Here is a 19284-nt window from a genome sequence, read left to right as displayed (position 1 = left end):
GAAACCTCACCTGGCTGTAGTTTACATTTATACATTTACATGTTTGTTTATCATATCTCTTCAACTCAACATACTACCAACGTGATGTAAAACTGAAATGTAGAATGTCTGGTAAAGACTTGCCTAAAAACAAGAATATATTTAGCAGCCAGTAAGCCATTACCTATACTATATGTATAGCCATTTTCAGCCAAACATCCATCTTACTTTCTAACCACTTTGAGACAAGCTGTTCTATACAGCACCATCTAACAGTTCAAGAAATTGCACAATTGGTAGCTTAAAGTACAGACAGGAATAGAAAAAAGAACTAACAACTATCTCCGCCAACAGGAGTTAAGGGTTAGAGTGATATGTGTGTTTTTTCACGATTTCCTAACCACGGTCTCAGAGGCTAATCATCTCTGGCATTTGCCCCCTCAGAGTGACACTTCACATGCGTATTCATGCATATTCACAGGCCTGATTGTTATCGCCTTGCCTTAGTCACAGACCTATCAGATCAAACATGGACAGGAACAGAGGAAGCCAAAACTCTCTGTTGACTGTTGAAGACACACAAACACACACACACACACACACACACACACACACAGACACACACACACACACACACACACACACACACACACACACACACACACACACACACACACACACACACACACACACACACACACACACACAGAAACAAACACAGGGTGGCTCTGTAAGAACAGTTTTCATTCCAATAATTAAAATCAATAATGAAATAGGGCACAGGCAAATAATGCGCACCCTCTAAGCTAATGTTGAATTTCGAAAAAGCTATGGAGTACCAACCCCTCTTATGTTCATCCTTTACAGTCATTTTTTTCTACTGGTTTCACAAATACTTATTTCACACATAGTCACACATATATATCCTGGTATGTATGGGCTATCTGTGTTCTAAGTATCAGTTAGACTCGCTTGCAAAAGAAGAACTGACTTTGACTTCAAATGTCAACAATTGTTGGGCTCACTCACTCGCTTCAAATTGTTTTGCTCCAATGTTATTCGAATGAAGGATGCAAACAGAAAGACACATTTAAAGATACATACAAACTTCCCTGTCACTGTTCATTGTCTCTCAACACGATCATGTAATAGGGTAGGCACCACAACCAATATACTTCCTGAGTCTGTGTTGAACTGCGCACCAAATCATTTTCTCAACACTGAGCACATATACAATCATTTTTTAAACACTGAACATGTATAAAATGTGTTGTTTTTTTTCATGCCTATGGATACCACAGAGTTTATTTTTTATTTTATTTCTGTGTTCCGAGCCATCTCTGCCCCTTCCATCTGTGGTCAGGTTTCCCCACCCCAGCCATGAGAGAAGAAAAGAGACTCGGTGACCTTACAAGGCCCACTAAACAATTGCTTGGTGTTTCTCACATTGCTTGCCACAGTGGGAACTAAAACTTTCCCAGAGTTTCAGAGTTTCAGAATATAAGTTTTTTTTTCTATTTTGGTTTTTGTTAAAGCTGACTTAAGGTTGTACACCATTTTGTGAAGCTATACCAAAGCCATGGGTCTTGAGATATAAGATAATGATCTTTATGACTTTGACAGGAAATTAAAACTTGAAATGAATGTCAGCATATGTTTGCAATACATATTCAACAAGTGTTGAGGGGAGAACCTAAATTGTTGAACAAGTGATAATCACATGAAAACATCCTGTTGTCTCTTATCTGATTGGGTGATGGCACCTGCCTTGTGTACGTTTTGTTCCAACGAGGGAGAAAGGAGGTTAAAATGATGTGATTATTTCTTACAGTGTTAAGTCTTTTGAAATCCGCTCATTACCATATGTGCGTCAAAATTCTTATTTTGCCGAAATTCATGCAAAACCAAGATAGAAGACAACAAATTCATGACCATGGCTGACTGATAACGGAATGATTAATTTTTCTTTTCTTATACTCGGTACTCGATTGATATTGGTGATGATTTCAAATGTATGCCTTTAATTAAGAAATCACACTGCATGACCAACCCCATAACAGGTTCTGCATTTATAAAGTATAAACTATGCTAACAAATTAGGAACCAAGAACCTGCCGAAACAAAGGAGTGTGTGCCTCGGTCATTAACTGAAACACAGGAGTGTGTGCCTTGGTCATTAAATGTATTCCATCTCAGAAGTGCTTTTGCTTCGGCTGCAAAATGTCCCATAACAACATAGCTGACATACTTTCCTGACATAGCTGACGTACCTTTTCTTGCAATATATACAACACACATGTATGAGTGTGTAAAATGTAAGTGTAACTCACATTAAAAGTTAGCATAAAGCAACATAAGTTGGAACATTTCTAAAGTTGTTGCCAAGTTGCAATTTCTATAACATTAGTAAGTTATAGTAACATTTTGGAAGCAAGGTAATAAAGTTCAGTCATAGCTTCATTAAACACATAACAGCCCGAGTTCTGTCTTCTGTGCATGTTGATTTGCTTGAGGTGTTGTATACATATTTTAGGGCCTGGACATGTAAAAATATATTATAAAACAATTGGGTTCTATCGCGTAATTTAGCTGTTTCTGATTGGACGAGAGACGTTCCATGCTATAGGTTATTCGTCAACATACCAACAGTTACAGGACTTTTCACAGCTAATAATAAATCACTCCACGATGAAACATTTGCGTTGATGATAACCGTTAATTCAAAATTCTTAAAATTCCAAGACGTTGACAATGGAACTATTTTTTTGTTGCGGAGAAACAATGGCGATATAAACCATTTTTAATCAATAACTTTGTGTTGAAATGTTAATTTGTTGACGGTAGAATTGTTTTATAAAAGCAATATAGCACTCATGGGAGTGGAATAGGTAAGGGATAATCCCACAGGTGTTGTTTCCTACGCCACTCGGCCTGCGGCCTCGGTGGCTACGGCCGAACACCACCCGTGGGATTATCCCTTACCTACCCCACTCCCACTTAAATATAATAAAATGTAATTAAATACATACATACAAAGGGCTGAAACAGAGAAAGAGAGTGTGTAAAGGGCACAGTATTGGGAAACGCTGTTTATTCATCCACAGTTCTCATGCATTCTCACTGTTAGTCAGCAAAAACTGTACTTTTAACATTTATCCACCGGTTTGAATTGAGAATGTATCCCCTTTGTGGATACAAGTATTAAAACCGGAGTCTGCAATTCCAATCCAATATACTTTCATCAAATTGAGTGAACTGCTCCTCACAGTCCTCTAGCTGTCTACCCTGTGTGTGCGCTCGGACCAAATCTGGTGTTTGTACAGTCTAACCTCTGTACATGGGAAACTATCAAAGTGGCTCGAACAACATACATCAACATCCTTTTGCCAGAATTGCAGACTGTCCCTTTCCACTTTACATCCTACTGACACCTCTAGTGCCACTCTGTGGTATTCCCTCTTATGTGAGTCTCCATGCACGCCACCATTACATCCCTGCCTCAAGCCGTTTACAGGATCAACACCACTGCTTTCACAGAGGGAATTAGCCAACACTGGCTGTCACCATTTCACATCACACCATTTAAGCCACAGATCTTATCCACTGTGAACAAGCTGTTTGCTTCAGCCTTGGAAGCAGAAAGGCTACTCCGCAGCTTTGCCTCATGACAGTAACACGCCAAACTCCCGCGGCTGGACCCAACGCACCAGGGCTACTAGCATTTGAAAGCGTAATTAATGGGAACATGTTATTCTTTTTTCTTTCCTTTTTAGAAAGCCTATTATCTTTCAGTAAGACACCTTTTAGTAAAACTTGAAAAGGTTTGACAGTAAACATAGGCCCATCTTAAATCTAACTTACAAAGCAAGAAGAAAGTGGTATTTATGAATACATTTCCATTAAAGAGCCATGTAGGAATGAAAGTGAAGGACATCTACAAAAGACCATTCTTCAGAGAGAACTGGACCATACATATCAATTCAACAATGTACACCATATATATTTAGGAATATATTTTTTTTTTTTACAGAGAGGACTTAGGATACACTCCATGGGATGAACCATGAGTGCATAAACGGTGCAGTTTCATACATGTGGTTCGTTCATGTCTTCATTCATACACTTTACAGATTTGCATATTTCCAATATCTTTAGAGAAAGTGGGCTCTTTGCTTTTCAGGCAGTCAATCAGCCAATAAGAAGGAAATGAGTGGAGACAGTTGGGTCTGGCTGCTATATTTCAAAGTAGGCTATACACTCTGATAGTTCATCATGTCCTGATCATTATGTAACCTTCTTATTCAAAACATTTACTCGAATTGTAACCATACAGAATTCGAAATGTCCACTTACCCCTGACGTGTCTACTGAGCGTAAGCGCAAGGCTTTGGGAGCTTGAGTGTGCTGGTCATTTCAACTTCTGAGAGGCAATGACCCGCGTTATTGCTGACCACACTTGAGTTTGACTGAGTCTCTCCACAGCTTTACTGATGCTCTGACTGTCCCCCTGCTGGTTAATGCGACACTTAAGAATAGACAACTGTGGCTTGTAAGTTATGCATCCGCATAATAATGTAGACTTGATAGATTCCTCCAGTTTAATTTATCATGCATGCAGTTTGAACCAAGTTGCAATTGCGAACCATCGGGTAGGCCTATAATACAAAACCCGTATTCCGTATAGCGTTGGCCTATAATGTCTTGGTGATTCGATGATTTAAAAGTTTGGTTAGTATTATTCCGCACAGAGATATGTTAGCCTCGACTATTCTGAGCAGGAAGTTAATTGTAGCCTACGTTCCTCTCCCTACCCGCTCAGACATACAGTTGTCATAGCCTTGCGCAGTGCCGACCTGGTGCTGCTGTTTTGGATGGTCTTTATCTTCAGAGGTTGATAGGCTAGAATGATTCACAGTTCATAAGTCCTGGAAGGTTTAGCTAAGAAAACTTGGCTTCTCTGCTCTGTGACACCTGTCAAAAGCATAAAGGCATCCCCCAGAAGATACCCCAACAGCGCCCCCTGCTGACTACAGAATGAAATCATTAACATGACGATAATGAGAGCGTTTCACCTCTGTTTATTATCGGAACGTCTTGATAATGTGTTATCAATGCAAGTAAATTGTCACTTTCTCTTCAAACTGAAATACAACAAAAGAGGAAGATGTCCAGATGTATTAGGTTGCAGTTTAGAAGTGTTAGTTTGTTTAGGTGCACAGGCCCCTGCTGAGACTGGTGAAGCCTTTAAATGGGCTGTAAAATGACTAGCAAGACGTTTTGTGTACAGTGGCAACTGTGTAGTGTGAATTCATTAAAAACTATGGTGGGGTAAAGGGAAAGGAGCTTACATAACTAAGTCTATGTATTATACGTAGCTGTGAAGTAATACACTTTAAAAGTAATAACAAGACCATATCCTGCGTAAAGAAAATAATTAATAGCAATCATTTTAGGGGTTGACTATATGCACACGAATGTGCACGTTGTGAGGAGTTAAGGGGACACGAATGGAAAGGAACACGTGTGTTATTGTTCTAGGCCTGCCTGACACAAACCTTTTTGATTTTGAAAATGTTGAATATGAACAATTTACACACGTGCATTTACATGGATGAGCTACGTCACACACTTCTTAGTTTATAATTGGTGTGTAGTGGTGATTTCGGTTCCATTTCACTGTGTGGCAGAAAATTATCGCGCCCTTGTCAAATATCCTGCACTTGACGCAACTCACTTGAAAAAGAAGGAAGTGACAAGTTATGGGTGTGGCCAGAGTTTTCAGGTCTTAGCTGTCCGCAGTTGTACTTCTATGGGACAGGATCCTAAAACCGTTTAGTGTAGGCTACCGTGAAGAAGAGGCTGCCTAGAGGAGGTCCTTTCCATCAGGTTAGTGTCATTTTGAAGTGTCCTACATTTTCTACGATGACGGAGCTTTGGTATTGCTTCACCAAAAGTTGCTACTTTTCTATCGACACTGTTGGATTTAATGAAGGAAGTTGATGATGGAGTGGGAGAGAAAAGTAGACTTCGGTTAACTAATGACAGTTGGGCATGCCTCGGTGACTCTGATCGAAACTGATTGAAAGAGCTAGGGCAAGTGCTCAGCAGGTGCCGCCTCTCATATGTTACATTGTTTGTCCAGAATTGTAATTCTAACCTCTGTTATAACGGTATATTGTTTGCAAGTTAGAAATGTGATTATCACAAAAGAGTGAGGAGCATGTTTTGCTTTGTGTAGTCATTTATGGCATTGATGAGTTCTCAGTCATGCATGTATTAAGATGTTATTGTCGTTGGAGCTGTGTCAGTATTTTGTTTAGGGGAGAAATCACAATCAAGGCATTTTAAAGGGAGAACAATTTGTGAAGTTTAGGCAAGTTTGTACAGGTATTACAGAGGATCAAGTGTTGCCAACCAGGAAAAGTCTCAACATATGCAACATAACTGCTTAGCAAAACACTAAATCATCACCCATTGCCTAATGCAGTAGTTTCCTGTGTTTGTTGCGGCCTGCCAGCGTGTAGCCATGCTCAGATGTGAGCTGTACCACATGGGCTGGTGTGATAGCTGGGGCAGGTTTATAGGTGTGACAGCAGGAACACACATTCCAGTGCCTCGGGCCATGGTGTTCGCACACTCACTGGGCACCTCTCCCCTCCCGCTTCCTGCGAGAGATGGAGTACGCTCACTGCATGAGATGCACTAGGCAAGGCAGCGGAGGAACCTGTCACCTTTGTTCTTCCTGCTGTTGCAACACTGCCCGTATACCTCACCATCTTATCAAGGCCCAATCATCTTGATGCTTTGGTTAGAGCTAGTACAATAATAACACACCTTTAATCTGTACAGTGGCCCACCACAAAACCATGTAGGAAAAAAGCTGAGGCCACTCTTCTTCACACTGATGCTGCTCTCTTTAATCCTGTTGTGAGCTTTCAGAAAATAATCTAGACGCCTTTCTTGGATGGCATGTCAACTTGCGTTTTTATGAATGTACATTGTGCCTGGCATGAAGCTTGTTTGGGCAGACATACTGTTCTGGGTACCGCTCAGAACAGTTTTCTATAATGTGGGATTAGTGCATGCAATGTATGCAACCCCTTTGACAGCTCAGATGATGTTTGTGATTTTGCTACAGGAAGCTGAACGTGTATTGACAGCCATGTTTGTCTCAGCTAAACACCACAGTTCCAGTTTAAGATCAATGGTCTGAAATGGAGAAAGAAAATGCCCACACTGTCTCCAAAGACATGCCCACTGTTGTGTTATAGTTGGTCCTATACTTTTACTGTTGGTGTATAGTCTGAGGTTATGACATTTAGGTATCTTGAAATGCAGTTACTGGCTAGAGAGAATGAGTCACAACTATAACTACAGTGTTGCTGTTTTATAAAAATAAAAATGCTGAAAAAGTGTCAATGCCAGTATAGCTAGATATCTAAACACTATTGGACTCACGTTTTACACCTGTAAGCTTCATGTTTGTGTTTTTGTTTGTTTGTTTGTTTATTTGGCAGCGTTGCATGACCTTTAAGTGGTAATAGGGAAGTGGCATGAAGCTTCAGCTGAGTGGTCCATACCGTTTTCTATCTGAAATAGTTGTTTCAGCGGCTGACTTCCTATTTTACCTCAACTGAAAAAACTTCTATTTCTGTTCCTCTCTCTCTCTGTTTTTCTAGTGTATTCTTATCGCTTCATTCTTTCCTCTTCAGTAGCTGTAGTAGGAAGGGTTTCCTATGTGTATTCCTATTTGCAGCATATTGTTAGCCTGATCACAGGGATCCTTGAAGGCGAAAATATCTATGCCCTGTGTTTTTCGTCCTGACTCCAGGCTAGTTCATTGTGTTCCAGATAAGACACCCTGGTCATATCTACCAACACTAGACCTAACATAGGAAACAATAGGGAACGTTTCCACTTAAACACGTGCGCTGACTTGCGTTGTGGCTGTCTCTAGTCCTTGTGCCTTTGGGCGGGATTGGCATTGGCTTTACACACATTTGGTGCATTCTTTTTTACCTACTTTCTTTATGACTAACCTCTTATCTCTTACCTCTCTTTCAACTGTAGTTGAATGTTTGTGGCTTTTATTTTCCAGGAAGCTTTAAAAAAAAAAAAAAACTCACCTCGAGGTGTCAAGCCACCAAAACGACACCTCAAGGTGTCAAGCCATCGTTTCACAAAAACATCAGTTCATGCCAGCTGGAATCATGGGTCTTTTTATTTATTTATTTATTTATTTATTTATTTACTTACTTTATTGCCCATGATGAACATTGCAGACAATTTTTGCGGTACTGTACAGTCTTTTCTAAGTGTGCTAAAATATAAAACCATAATTGTTACATCATATTTCTTCTTCTTCTTCTTCTTCTTCTTTTTTCTCTGTATCTCTGAAGCAGAGATGAGGCAACCTATGGTGTGACGTTGAGCACAGAGATGTCGGGGGACACCAGTACGTTGTCCTGGAAACTGCCGAGCCCCCCCTGTCTCCAGGGAGACCCAGGGGCCCCTGATCTTGGGGTCGCAGGTGATGAGCGGCCCACCAAGATCCTGAAGGTGTGCTTCACCAGTAACAGCTCAAACCCAGGCAAGAACTTCAAACTGGTCAAGTGTGACAGCACCTGGGAGATCAGGGTGAGATGCTGAGGCAATGACTTCGCTTTTTTTCCGGTTCACTTCCTTTCCTCATTTCTGAGTACTTATTATTGAGTCATTACTGTAATAAATGTCTAAAAAAAAGCCTAGATCAAACCCACTTTTAATTTAAATGTATGTCAGTTCACTGTAGTGGCATGGGGATGTTTTTTTTTATCTCCTTAATGATTTGCTGTTTTAATCACTAAAATTGAGTGCTGTTCTTCATACCCCTTAGGCCATCATCCAGTCCATTCTGGACAGTGGTCGGCTTGGGCCAAACATCCAGTACCCACAATGCTTCGGGCTCCAGCTGAAACACCTAAAATCCCACGAGGTGCACTGGCTTCACCCATTGATGACTGTGGGGGAGGTGGAGCAGAAGTATGAGCAGCAGCATGTGGAGGCAGAGTGGAGGTGAGAGTTCTGTGTAGTTGGAGCACATTCTGAGTAATCTTATTGGTCTAAGTCACTCCACAAACATGGCATGTTGCGAGCTGCCAATTCCTCCATAGAATGTTTGGAACGTATGTGATGTGAAAACAGTTTCCCTGTGGTCTTTCAGAAGTATTTGGTTATATTTTTTGACTTATAATAGACATTGTATCTTAAAATATCCCATACGTAAGTGAACAATGCTCTCTGTCATCAAAGGAGACATCATGAGCTTTAGAGGTACTGAAGAGGGCCTGTCTAAATCTGTCTGGGTTTCCCCCTATCAGCTTTTTACATTGTCCTCTAGTTCACCCCCCCCTCTGCCCCCCCCCCCCCCCCCCCCCCCCCCCAGACCACATTCATTTATCAGTTATTTCCCATTGAAATAAATAAATTCACTGATTTTTTGATGTGTGAGTTCTTGCTCTATCATCACCTGCAGATATGACCTGAGGATCCGCTACATCCCTGAGGACTTCTTGGAGAAATTTAAAGAAGATGAAACTACTCTGCTTTATTTCTACCAGCAGGTACACTTGTTAGTGTATGCAAGTGTGTGTGTGTCTCTCTTTGTCAGTGTATTGGTGTGTTTCATGTGCGTGTTCTGCATGTGTATTTCTGTGAATTTTTGAGAGTGTGATAGTCAAAGCTGTGAGTAGTTTCCTGTTAGAGGAAGCTAGGAGTCCTTCAAACTGAGTAGAATCTAATTTAATCTAGTTTTATCTTGAAAAGCTTGTTAGAGCAAACATCTAATCATTAGATGTTTGCCCTAACAAGCTTTTCAAGATAAAACTCAAGTTCATGACACTATGAAATACTACTATATAACACGACCATGAAGTGAAATAAAAGGAAATAGAATAAATGGATGCCAACTAAAATTAAATAAATATTACCACTCAATTCATAAGAGCAATCTCCCATTGTTTTGTATGGTGTAAACAGAAGCCACAGTAAGTGTTGCTCTTCCTGAGGTGGCCTAGCGTACCTATGTCAGTTATCGGACAGTGTCAAACATCGGCCATTCTGTTAAACAATCCAATCAAAATGCTAAGTTTAGTAATGGATTAACAATCTATAACTTCAGTTTAATAATGAATTCACATGACAAAGCGAACGTTTGCCGATAACACAAGCCGTCCGATAATAAACACTGTTACGATATGTTAGTTGTTGTGCTTATTTGCAATGACTGTGATGTCATCCTCAGGTGCGCTCTGACTACATGCTGCACTACGCCTCCAAAGTGAGTGATGGCATGGCCTTACAGCTGGGCTGCTTGGAGATACGGTAGGCTTCATTTTGTGAAACTGCATTAGTATAGTAAACATTCCAGTGGTTTAAAGGCACCCAGTGCAACTTTCGAGGCTTAAAAATTAACATTCAATTTCTAGTCTTTTTTACACGTAGTAAGTTTCAATAACTCCATACCATTACATATCGACATTCAAGGAGCAAAGATGAGACGTCGTTGTGTGGTGAGAACTGATAGAACAACAACAATCGCCGCAATTTTTCCCCCAAATCTTTATTTATTGGTGCCACCAATAAATAAAGCAGGATTCCAGTCAATGGAAAAATGGCCTCTCCCCACCGGCGGTTGTTTTCTATCAGTTCTCACCACACAACGACATCTCATCTTTGCTCCTTGATTGTCCATATGTAATGGTATTGAGTTATTGAAACTTACTACGCGTAAAAAAGACTAGAAATTGAATGTTTATTTTTCGAGTCTCAAGCCTCGAAAGTTGCACTGGGTGCCTTTAACGGTGATAATGGTCTTGATTCGAGTATTGTGTTGTGATGAAATTTATGTTTGTTGTTTAGCTCTTTTTTTGGTGTAGTCATTTTCACGTCCTAACTTGCGACCTAACAGATTCAGTCATGTGTAACTTTGACCTTGACATGATGTGTGTGCTTCCCTTTCGATATCCTAACAGGAGATTTTGCAAAGACATGACTGCCAACGGTCTGGAGAAGAAATCGAATTATGAGCAGCTTGAGTGAGTATTCAGAGGACGTGTGTGTGCCTGCATGTGCTGTGTGTGTGTTCGAGCATGCACTGGAGAGTATTGCCATGGTTCAGAGCCATCGTAAGGCAGTTGTACGGTGGGGAATGTGTGTGTCTTGGGAAACACACATGATGACCTCATCACTGTTTCTCTGCAGGAAAGATGTGGGACTCCATCTTTTTTTCCACCAAGAGCTCATTGACAGTATGAAGGTGAAGTAATAATGCTGTAAACATGTTTCAATTGTTTTTATATTTGTGAGGACTATGAATATTGAGTCCCATTAGCCTACTCATCCAACTTATTTATACCTAATAATGAATTGATAATCGATTGATTATAATTCTATTAATAACAGTATAGTATAAATCGATTGAAGAACAGCGTGTAACATGTTGTAATGTAACTGATATCTGTTTGATTCTAAACGGCTCTTTTGATAAAGCTTGTATGTGTCTGCATCTGAGGTAGGCCAAGCAGCTGAGGAAGATGATTCAGCAGACCTTCCTGCAGTATGCCACTCTAAAGGAGATGGACTGCATCATGAAGTTCTTCCAGACACTCGCTCTCTTCAACAGCTGCGACGAGGAGGTCTTCGCCTGTGAACTTGTGGTGAGAAAGAGGACTCTTCCATTTTAAGATGACTGGTTCCTTTTTTGCATTTTCAGCTTTCCTTATAAGCTAGATATTTCTCCAGTGAATCCAAGCAGGAAGTCGTTTTGTGTGGTTTGCTGTATGAAGCATGACATGTTTAAGAGAGAGAGAGAGAGAGAGAGAGAGAGAGAGAGAGAGAGAGAGAGAGAGAGAGAGAGAGAGAGAGAGAGAGAGAGAGAGAAAGAAATAAGGAGATGACAGTCATGACAGCCATGTCTCCAATTTCCAATATTTCCGAAAGGAATTTCAGTGGAATGCAGCTCAAAGGCAAATGCAGATAAATGGTTAGATCACGAAAGCTGCAGCATCAAATAGCTTTTCAGAGGAAGTGTGAAAGTGAAAGCAAAAGGCTAAGATGCTTAAATGAAAGACCACATTAACCTCAACTTGAGTGGTATTTGTTGATTTTTGTTACTGCTTGTACAGAGAGTGGTATAAAGTGGTAATATCTTTTTTTTAAGACACACCAAATAAGTTTAAAGCAATGCAATCAAGAAATGCAATTGACGCCAAAAAGCACATCTTCCAGATTTGTGACAACCATAAATGTTTTCTCTTTCAGATCTAATGGAATGAGTCTAATTTGAATGTTCTGGTTTTGCCTTCACAGCAGGGCTGGAGTTTGGCTGTCGATTTGGTCATCAGTCCCAGAGGCATCTGCCAGCGAACAGACAAGAACTCCACGGTGAGAGCAGCATGCTTTACCAAAAATATATCGACCATCACATCTACAATATCAATACAATAGCTATAATATCTTAGCCTGGGTGCCATCCGTTTTGTACGCGCTCTACTGATTGCTGCCTTCTCGCTGAACAAACGTTTTTTTCAGCGAGAAGGCAGCAATCAGTGGACCGTGTACAAAATGGATGGCACCCAGGCTAATAATATCTTTGGATATTTAAACAATGCGAGGTTAATAGGGCTGTATTAACTGAATAATAAATACAATGGATGGCTAAATCAGTTGTTGTAACATATTCTCCTGGGCAACATTGGCTAGTGTGTTTTGAACAGGTATGAAATAAAGTGTGAAAAGAGAACGCGCTGTAAGTCTGCAAGCACTGCAATCCCAATCGGTTTGTTTCTATATGTTTTCAGCCCGTCTGCCTTGCGACCTTCGACAAGGTGAACAGTGTGAGATGCTCTCAGAAGGACGGAGGAAAAGCACTTTTATCTCTAGATATACATGGGGCCAAACAGGTGATCGCTTAAACTCTGATCTGTGTTTAGTCATATCCTGTTACGCAGAATTATTTCATGCACTGTGTACGCACAACATAATTGTGTGCTGCTACTGCTGTACAGAGGTCCATTACTCACTTGACTTTTCCATGTCTCTCACTCAGCCTTTGACTGTAAATACAGTCACTCTCTCCATAGCTGAGAACATGGCCGACCTCATAGATGGCTACTACCGACTGGAGAAAGGCAATGACGCATCAGTGATTGCAAGGCCTAACAAAGGTATTGGGAATGTCACTGTCAAAGTTGTGTTTCTCAATATGAACTATCGGAACAGCAGTTCTTTTCCGTGTGGAGTTATCTGACTAAAATCTATTATTCTTTCAATGAGAGGTGTCAGAGTCTCATGGCAGCTACGGTAAAAAGGTCCTGTGGTTATGTTTGTATCGTGAGAACAGTCTTATCTCTCTCTTGTATGCTGATGGCCTGTTTTGTATCCAGCCATGATGGTTGTGGATGTGACCCTCCGTTCTGACTTTTTCTTTCATCTTAGTATCAATTACTTCATTTTATGTATAACTGTTTACTGTTTTTATTTATAATTCTTCTAGCCAAAACAAAGCCAATTAATATGGATGTCATACAAATTTAAAGATCATAAAAGTATCATGTTTGGGATTTTGTTCTTACAGTTTTTCTCAGTCGCTTTGGTACATTTCTCAGATGAGAATTAGAATTAGAATTATCAAAACTACTTGTTCAGCCTCAGCATCATCTAGCCACTTGTGCACATGATAACAGCAATTTCGTTTTAAAAAACTGCAAAAGTTTTGGTACATTCATGCAAATGCTAATGAATTGCATCTGTCATATTGATGAAAATGTATTATGCCGCTTCTCTGTTGAAAAGTCACATCCCCTAAAATATCTAGGTATGTATTCATTGTGTAAGTCATGACATGCAAAATGGTTAAACCATTTATCATTGTTTGTCAAGCATGCATATATTTAATCAGTGTCAGTGGCACTTTTGATATATTACTTGTCTTTAGATGATAAGGCTTGATTGAATGTGTCTAAATGCAGGAAGTGTGTCTAAGATGCCAGGGGTCAGTGAGTCAGAGTGGACGTGCCAGGCCAGCATGAGGGATATTTACAGTAACAGTATGGGCCACTATGTCCTTAAACAAAGTGTTCAGTCATATTTTTACCATTCACCAAAATCGTACCCTCCATGGAATCATCGGCACAGTGATCTCATCCCTCAAAGGGTGAGAGGTTTTGTAAGACGCAGCACGCCCAATGTACATCAAACACAGTGCTGTGTAGTCGTTTGGGTCAATGAAAACCTTTGACACACAAACACCGGCAGGAAATGGTTTTGTAGCCTCAAATGCAGTGGTTCTTTTCTGAATGTGGCTATGATCATAAGTCTCATGATTGTATAGTGTAAAACTACAAAGTTTATAAAGACTGGAAAATAAGGGCACTGTCTTTTTTTTTCAGGTGATTTTCTTTATCCTTCTACTACATTTTTAAACTATACGACCATTTGAAAACTTGATGTGTTGAAATTAGTGACATGGATAACATTTAACTTATACAAAAAACTCAGTTAGTTGGACACAGTTGATAATGATCAATCGCTGTTAGGGAAAGAGAAAGACAATAAAATTAACATTTGGAAATCTACATGGGTTCACTGTTTCATTGATAGCATGACTAAGCCTGTTGAGTGTCTTGACAATGGCACTGACATGTCAATGACATAGTTTTGCAGGTACAACATTGCATGGTGCTGTTTGCACAATTCGTTCCTAGAAATGCACTTACTGTTTTGAAAAATGTTATGGATGATTTGAGAAATGTACCAAAGCGACTGAACTCTTTACTTTAAGTAAAATTCCATCTTATGGTCTTGCGTTTTGATTGAGCTTTTTATTAACTAGGTCGAGAGCAACACATATCCCTACCTCCAATTCCAGACAAGTGAGTAAACACTCTTCATTGTGTCTCTGCTCTTCATTGGTCCTCTCCATGTAGCTTCCTGTTTGTTTATTTATTGAGTTTTACCTCCTGTCTTGATACAATTAGGTTTTGTGATTTGTTTTTGTTTTCTTTATGAGCAGAGGCGGCGTAAACAAGCGTATCAGCACTGAGGGAGTAGGTATGTGAGGTCCTCCCTGCTTTGATACTCAAACAGACATGAATGTGTGTGAACGTGTGAGAGAGCAGATGAGTGATTAGCATGTGAGTGAGGTAGTGAGTGAGTGAGTGAGGAATTAAGCAAATGAAGGAGTATGAGTGAGTGAGATAGTGAGTGAGCGAGTGAGTGAGTGAGGAATTAAGCAAATGAAGGAGTATGAGTGAGTGAGATAGTGAGTGAGCGAGTGAGTGAGTGAGGAATTAAGCAAATGAAGGAGTATGAGTGAGTGAGATGGTGAGTGAGTGAGTGAGATAATGAGTGAGTGAGTGAGTGAGGATTTAAGCAAATTAAGTTGTGTTTGTGAGTGAGTGAGTGAAATAGTGAGTGAGAGAGTGAGTGAGGAATTACTGTAAGCAAATGAAGGAGTGTGAGTGAGGGAGTGAGTGAGATATTGAGTAAGTGTGTGAGTGAGGAATTAAGCAAATGAAGGAGTGTGATATATTGAGTGAGTGAGTGAGTGAGTGAGGAATTAAGCAAATGAAGGAGTGTGAGATATTGAGTGAATAATACTGAATGATGTGAAACAATGTGAATAATACTGACCTTTCTACTCTCTGCACCAGGGTCAGACATATATGCAGAAATCCCAGAGCAGAATGCTGTGAAGAGTAAGTGCTTTTAACTGATAGAGCACATCCTAATTGACCAATCAGCATGGCGTTATTATAAAACATGATGTTTATTTGTATGAGTGCAACAATATGCTTATTTCTGTGTTGCTAAGCGATAACAGTGAAATAAAAAAGGTGAACACTTAATTGAAAGTGACAAACCCTTTGTCCTTCTCCAGCTGTGAAGTATGGCCTGGCGAGGGACGATATTGTCCTGGGTCGCATCCTCGGCGAAGGCTTCTTTGGGGAAGTTAATGAAGGCTGCTACAAAAGTCGGGCAAGTCGGCTTCATCATCATTTCTCTCTATGTAACAGCAAACCAGGTTTTTGTTCTGGAAGTGAAGAGTGGTTATATGGTGCTAAACTGTAATGAAATATTACATTTTTGTTCACCTCGTTTGTCATTTGTCCTTGGCTCTATGTTCATACCAAACACAGGTTTTATTTATGAAGCTGTGGTTTAAATACAGGTGAATGTCACGTCAAGAGAAAACCTAATTCACGTTCAGAATTAGTTTTCCTGTTGTTGCCGTAGCCCCATACATCTAAACATAATCTGTGATGACTTTTCTACATGGTGGGAATCATCAGCTCCACCCTGCTATCTGGCTGTATCTGGCTGGCGTGTTAGTTCTGTACTGCGTGTTAGGTCTGCGTGTTAGGTTTGACATGATGTGTGACGCGTCTCTCCTTAGACTGGTGAGAACATCAGTGTGGCTGTGAAGACGTGCAAGGACTGCGCTCTCGATGTAAAGGAGAAGTTTATGAGTGAAGCAGGTGATAATATCAGTCATAGAGAAAATACCACTATATAGCATCTAGCACTAGCACCACCTGCCTATGTTAACAGCTGGGTTAAGTCATGTCTGTCATCTTTGTGTACAGTAATCATGAAGAACCTGGATCATCCCCATATTGTGAGACTTATCGGGATTATTGAGGAAGACCCAGTGTGGATCGTCATGGAGCTTTACCAGTATGGAGAGGTGAGGAGCTGTTGGAGACCATCTTAGAGCTCTCTTAGACTGTGTATTAGACGAACCTAACAGGGTTTATCCTGTATTGTATAACAGTAACTGTCTTTAATTCTTTCCATCAGCTTGGAAATTACCTGATAGAGAACCAGCGCACCCTGACCAACGTCACCCTGCTGCTTTACTGTCTCCAGATCAGTAAAGCTCTGGCCTACTTAGAGGGGGTTAACATGGTGCACAGGTAAGAACCCCCCCCCCCCCCCACACACACACACACACATACACACACACTCTTATATCACAAACATCAAAGGTAAAAATATTTAAAAAGTGCCTCACACGCCTCAGACTGAGGAGACTTAATGCAGGGCATGTGTATGATTCTAAGACCCAGTTTACACTCAGGCCAGCAGTCTGCTTTACCTGCTGGTTTCTGTGATGGGTTTAATGGAAATCTATTAAAAGAATCTTCTAGCACGGTTGACCACAGTGACACACCATATGAAGTGAAGTGAAGGGTTGGTGAGATGTGCTGATCCGACTGCAGCAAGTGATCCTATATCAGTGTTAACCAAAAACAAACCAGCAACTCACAGCTTGTTATGGATGCCCATACACAATCTTGGTCAACTAGCAGAAACATGGAATTATGCCTTTCATTGAATGACAGTTTGTCATTTGCTTTCCTTCTCTGTAATGTAGAGACATTGCTGTGAGGAACATCCTGGTGGCGAAGGCTGACTGTGTTAAGCTGGGAGACTTCGGCTTGTCAAGATACATAGACGAGGAGGAGTATTACAAAGGTCGCTATAAAACACGAAACATCTCTCCTGTCTCAAGGACAACCATGGAACAACGCCTCAGTTTATTACTGTCAAAGATGACATAACAAATGACAAAGTTGACATAATTAAGTAATCATCACTAATTAATACCCAGTCCCTGTCTTTCCTCCTGATAGCCTCTATCAGTCGACTGCCTATTAAATGGATGGCACCAGAATCCATCAACTTCAGGCGGTTTACAACATCAAGTGATGTGTGGATGTTTGGTGAGTGTGTGATGAGTGTGGAATTGGAAAATGAACCCTAGGTTGACCCTTTCATGAATGAAACCCTCATGCTTCTGCTTTGAAAGCAATTACTTCACTGATGGCTGCAGCTACTAGCCTGAGAACAGTGGTCCATCACCACTCTCCCGCCCCTACACATCCAGATCTTAAGAACAGGTCTTGGTCTATATTCCATTCAGTCTTTTTTGCAGGAACAGCAGGTGTCTTTTCTGTGTAGGTTGCAGCAGTAGAGGCTGTGTGCATTTGTGTGCTAAGACCAAACCTACCAACATTTCAAAACTGTTTTTTTTTATTTCCAATGTGGTTGAGATGTGTGTGCATTTTCAGTGTCTGTATATTTCAATTCAATACATTTTTTGTATTTATATTAATAATAACTGTCCAGAGCCTGAACCCCCTGTATTCAATTGGCTTGTATGTTCATGTGTGTAACTGTCTGTGCCTGTTTGTTTGTGTGTATGTGTGTGTGTGTATGTATATGTGTGTGTCTGTGTGTGTGTGTGTCTTTGTTTGTGTGTGTGTGTGTGTGTGTGTGTATGCATGTATGTGTATGTGTGTGTGTGTGTTTTGTGTGTGTGTGTGTGTATGCATGTATGTGTATGATTGTATGTGTGTGTGTGTGTGTGTGTGTTTTGTGTGTGTGTGTGTATGCATGTATGTGTATGCTTGTATGTGTGTGTGTGTGTGTGTGTGTGTATGCATGTATGTGTGTGTGTGTGAATGCGTGTATGTGTGTGTGTGTATGTGTGTATGTGTGTGTGTGTGTGTGTGTTTGCACCCCAGCTGTCTGCATGTGGGAGATCATGAGCCGTGGCCAGCAGCCTTTCTTCTGGCTAGAGAACAAAGATGTCATCAACCAGCTGGAGAAGGGCGTACGTCTGCCCAAACCAGAGGACTGCCCCCCCACACTCTACTCTGTCATGAGCCACTGCTGGACCTACGACCCCCACCAGAGGCCAAAGTTCACCCAGCTGGTCTATAAGCTGAGGTGGGTTATGGTGGGTTCACCTAGCTGGTCTATAAGCTGAGGTGGGTTATGGTGGGTTCACCTAGCTGGTCTATAAGCTGAGGTGGGTTATGGTGGGTTCACCTAGCTGATCTATAGGCTGAGGTGGTTTATGGTGGGTTCACCTAGTTGGTCTATAGGCTGAGGTGGAATATGGTGGGTTCACCGAGCTGGTCTATAAACTGAGGTGGATTATGGTGGGTTCACCGAGCTGGTCTATAGGCTGAGGTGGGTTATGGTGGGTTCACCTAGCTGGTCTTTAAGCTGAGGTGGGTTATGGTGGGTTCACCGTGCTGGTCTATAGGCTGAGGTGGGTTATTGTCGGTTCATTGAACTGGTCTATAAGATGAGGTGGGTTATTCGCCTACTCAAGGACTGAGTTGGCCTAATTCTGATCCTCACCACTGGATGATATGGTGTATGATGAAGTAATTTAGCATACATTTATGCAAGATTGTTAATTCTGCTTCGATGTGTATTTGTTCTCCGTTATGCTGTTTACCTTTTTGTGTG

At 40.8% G+C, this 19284-nt stretch overlaps 1 protein-coding gene across 1 annotated transcript in view; it reads left to right on the top strand.

Moving 5' to 3' along the window:
• Positions 1 to 5834: 5834 nt before the first annotated feature.
• Positions 5835 to 19284, top strand: part of ptk2ba (protein tyrosine kinase 2 beta, a) — an 18661-nt gene continuing 5211 nt past the window's right edge. Inside the window, exons 1-21 of the mRNA XM_080849640.1 lie at positions 5835 to 5865; positions 8379 to 8616; positions 8855 to 9033; positions 9494 to 9581; positions 10262 to 10341; positions 10992 to 11054; positions 11221 to 11275; positions 11535 to 11675; positions 12328 to 12402; positions 12819 to 12920; positions 13067 to 13184; positions 14852 to 14891; positions 15032 to 15069; positions 15672 to 15716; positions 15899 to 15996; positions 16415 to 16496; positions 16605 to 16705; positions 16819 to 16934; positions 17396 to 17496; positions 17655 to 17744; positions 18549 to 18753. Of these exons, the coding sequence (XP_080705766.1) occupies positions 8419 to 8616; positions 8855 to 9033; positions 9494 to 9581; positions 10262 to 10341; positions 10992 to 11054; positions 11221 to 11275; positions 11535 to 11675; positions 12328 to 12402; positions 12819 to 12920; positions 13067 to 13184; positions 14852 to 14891; positions 15032 to 15069; positions 15672 to 15716; positions 15899 to 15996; positions 16415 to 16496; positions 16605 to 16705; positions 16819 to 16934; positions 17396 to 17496; positions 17655 to 17744; positions 18549 to 18753 (2015 nt within the window). The 5' untranslated portion in view covers positions 5835 to 5865; positions 8379 to 8418. The remainder of the gene's footprint in view (positions 5866 to 8378; positions 8617 to 8854; positions 9034 to 9493; positions 9582 to 10261; positions 10342 to 10991; positions 11055 to 11220; positions 11276 to 11534; positions 11676 to 12327; positions 12403 to 12818; positions 12921 to 13066; positions 13185 to 14851; positions 14892 to 15031; positions 15070 to 15671; positions 15717 to 15898; positions 15997 to 16414; positions 16497 to 16604; positions 16706 to 16818; positions 16935 to 17395; positions 17497 to 17654; positions 17745 to 18548; positions 18754 to 19284) is intronic.

Source organism: Sprattus sprattus (assembly GCF_963457725.1).
Source record: "Sprattus sprattus genome assembly, chromosome: 13".
Classification (NCBI taxonomy): domain Eukaryota; kingdom Metazoa; phylum Chordata; class Actinopteri; order Clupeiformes; family Clupeidae; genus Sprattus; species Sprattus sprattus.
Note: the sequence above shows the minus strand (reverse complement) of the source record. Positions and strands in the feature narration are given on the sequence as shown.